At 36.3% G+C, this 2,731-nt stretch overlaps 1 protein-coding gene across 1 annotated transcript in view; it reads left to right on the forward strand.

The window, feature by feature from the left end:
- Positions 1-1,252: 1,252 nt before the first annotated feature.
- si:ch73-40a17.3 (meprin A subunit beta) overlaps positions 1,253-2,731 on the forward strand; it is a 7,826-nt gene continuing 6,347 nt past the window's right edge. Inside the window, exons 1-5 of the mRNA XM_034887259.1 lie at positions 1,253-1,399; positions 1,504-1,522; positions 1,619-1,669; positions 1,757-1,800; positions 1,917-1,995. Of these exons, the coding sequence (XP_034743150.1) occupies positions 1,325-1,399; positions 1,504-1,522; positions 1,619-1,669; positions 1,757-1,800; positions 1,917-1,995 (268 nt within the window). The 5' untranslated portion in view covers positions 1,253-1,324. The remainder of the gene's footprint in view (positions 1,400-1,503; positions 1,523-1,618; positions 1,670-1,756; positions 1,801-1,916; positions 1,996-2,731) is intronic.

Genomic DNA, 2,731 nt, shown 5'->3' on the forward strand with positions numbered 1-2,731 from the left:
TAACTGGTGAAACGTTATTCATTTTAAAGGCATCAGTGGAAAAATGTATATCACGCCAATGGATGAAGTTTAAAATTAAAAATGAAGCCTGAACTATTTTTGTCTACTTTTTAGCGGCAATTGTACATTGACATATTTTTATAAAAGCGCACAATATCTCAAATTAATTTCCAAAAAATCTGCAGAAAAGGTTGTACGAGATAGAAATTTCTAGTGCAGTTGCAAGAACACAAAGAACCACCTTGAGTGGATCCACTACAGCATGTTAAGGGCAAATGTGTAGACATGCCAACAATTCTTTTAAGGTTTAACACCAAGATTCTTTGTCAGTGGGAGAAATTGTCAATATGCTTCAAAGAATTCAATTATTGGATTCTGGAGCCAGCACAGTGACGAGTGGGACTCTTCGGATGTAATCCTTTTGTGTTTTTCAGAAGGTTTCTAAGCATCAGAGCATTCTGTTCTATCTTGCCAGTTGACAATGTGGCACAAAGCAGTGCAATCAGTAAGCCGTGTTGTGTTCATGTGCTGTACAGTGTAAATAAGTACTTGAAAGCATTTTAAAAACTCATGTCGTTGCAACCTTTGACTTCTAAGCTAAAACTGTTGGAGGGCACAGTACAGTGTGGATGAATTCATAGACCAACATGTCACAGCTGCCAAAATTTCCAAAATGCACATGGAGCATTGCTAGGATACAAGGATAAACTAAAAAGTGGTACATGTAATGAGCTCTAAACTGCTTGTAAAAGCCCTGGGGAGAAAAAAAACTCCCAATTGTATCAGGAGGGTGAATTACCTTTGATAAAGAATAATTTTGGTTTTGGTTTACTCTAGATCAAAATAAGCGTTAGTTTGGTAAAAAGCTAAATAAAATGCAGTGCATCACTGTTGCTTTCTAATGTGAAAAATGGGCTTCTTCAACAGCTAATGTATTGTATTGCATACGTAAACTTTGAGAAAAAAGTTATAAAAAAACCTTATACTTTGAGAGTGATACATTGATACAGTGATACACAACTTCCAAATGTTGTTTGTTGGTCTGTCTGATTCTGCTAGGTAAGTACTTTACATTTTGCTGCTCCCTGGTTTAATGTTTCACTGTGGCTAATCGGCAAATGTAAAAAGACCTGTTAGCAGATAGCAGAGAAGTTTGAAGTTGCTGTATAACTCAGATCCTTTACAGCTCTGTCAATTATCCACTTGTGATGCCAGTTCATTTTAATCTCTGCATGCGCTTTTCTTATTTTTTCCGTTTTGAGTTTCTGTTAAGAGCTCAGTACCTGTCATATGCAGCGTCCTATGTAGAGTGACACTTTAGGACATGGCAGGAAAAAAACCTACAGGTGTACTTGTTCTTCACATTGCATGGCTCCTATGGGGTACTACCCTTTGCTTGGTGAGATTTTTTTTGTCTTTTTAAGATACTGTATGATAACTATATATTTGATTTCCATACTTTTGCAACCAATGACATTTACATTTTAATTATCTTTTGTTTAGCCCACAACAAGTGTATTAGGTAAGTTTTTTTTTAAGCAAAACACAGACTACACTTACATTTGTCACTTTTGTGCTGTTTTCATTTGACTACTGTTCCACATTTATTTTTGTACAGACTATGATGTGGACGGTGGACGGGACCTTGACATTTTTGACATTAATGAAGGTATGTGGTCATTTTTCATTCTTATGTCCCCCGATTATTAGTCATTAACCATTGTAAACCAATTTTCCTTGTGCTTGATCTCCATAGAGGCTGGGTTAAATCTAGTAGAGGGGGACATTGTGCTAGATGAGGTATGTCAATTTAATTGCTTTTAATTTTTACTTGCACAATTGAATTTTGAGGAGTAAAACATAATCTTGACTCATGTCGTTCCTGTCTTTGTGATTGCTTTTATTGATTGCCACAGAGACAAACTCGAAATTCCATAATAGGAGAGGAGTACAGGTGGCCAAAAACGATCCCATACTACATGGAGGACGACTTAGGTAAGAGTGCCTGTCAGAGGCTGGTGTAAGAAAAGGTTTCTGAGTAATGTTTTTTTAAAGGATTAGGGATGGATTTATAGACTACATTACATTCAATTAAATTAATATTATGGTAAGCCATGGTAAAAAAGTGCAAGTATAATGGTATGAACTACCCAACACTATATGTAGCAGTTATCACCTCCACCTTGACCGACTGTAATATTTAAGTACTGCTTACACATTCATAACACCCACAATTGGGGAAAATGTAACAACATTGGCAGCCCAGATGACACTGTTTAGTGCTGTTAGCCATGTAACGTTAGCTGCTATAGTTAGCTGCTATTGTTAGCAGATTGACCCAAATAGAGTATAGCAGTACTTTCTACAGTAAAAAAATGCAGATTAAGGCTTTTAACCCTTGTATGGTATTTGGGTCAAATTGACCCATTTTTACAAGAAGAAAAATGGTACAAGTTACATTTGTCTACCTGAAAATCAATGGCCTTACCTTATTTTCTGCGATAAACTTAAAATTATTCTGGATGTGACAGCTTATGTTTTTTCCAAGATAAGAATGATCACATAGTGGATTTTTTACATGAATTATAACCTTATAACAAAAACATGAATCACACTTGCATTTTTAATTGTGTTCTAGTAGATACTGATTTTGGTTACGGTGGGGGGTGAGGTGAGGACCCAAAAGCAACAGGCAGCAGGCCGGAGGGAGCTTCACTAAAGCGTTTATTGA

Source organism: Etheostoma cragini, chromosome 12 (assembly GCF_013103735.1).
Source record: "Etheostoma cragini isolate CJK2018 chromosome 12, CSU_Ecrag_1.0, whole genome shotgun sequence".
In the NCBI taxonomy this organism is placed as follows: Eukaryota; Metazoa; Chordata; class Actinopteri; order Perciformes; family Percidae; genus Etheostoma; species Etheostoma cragini.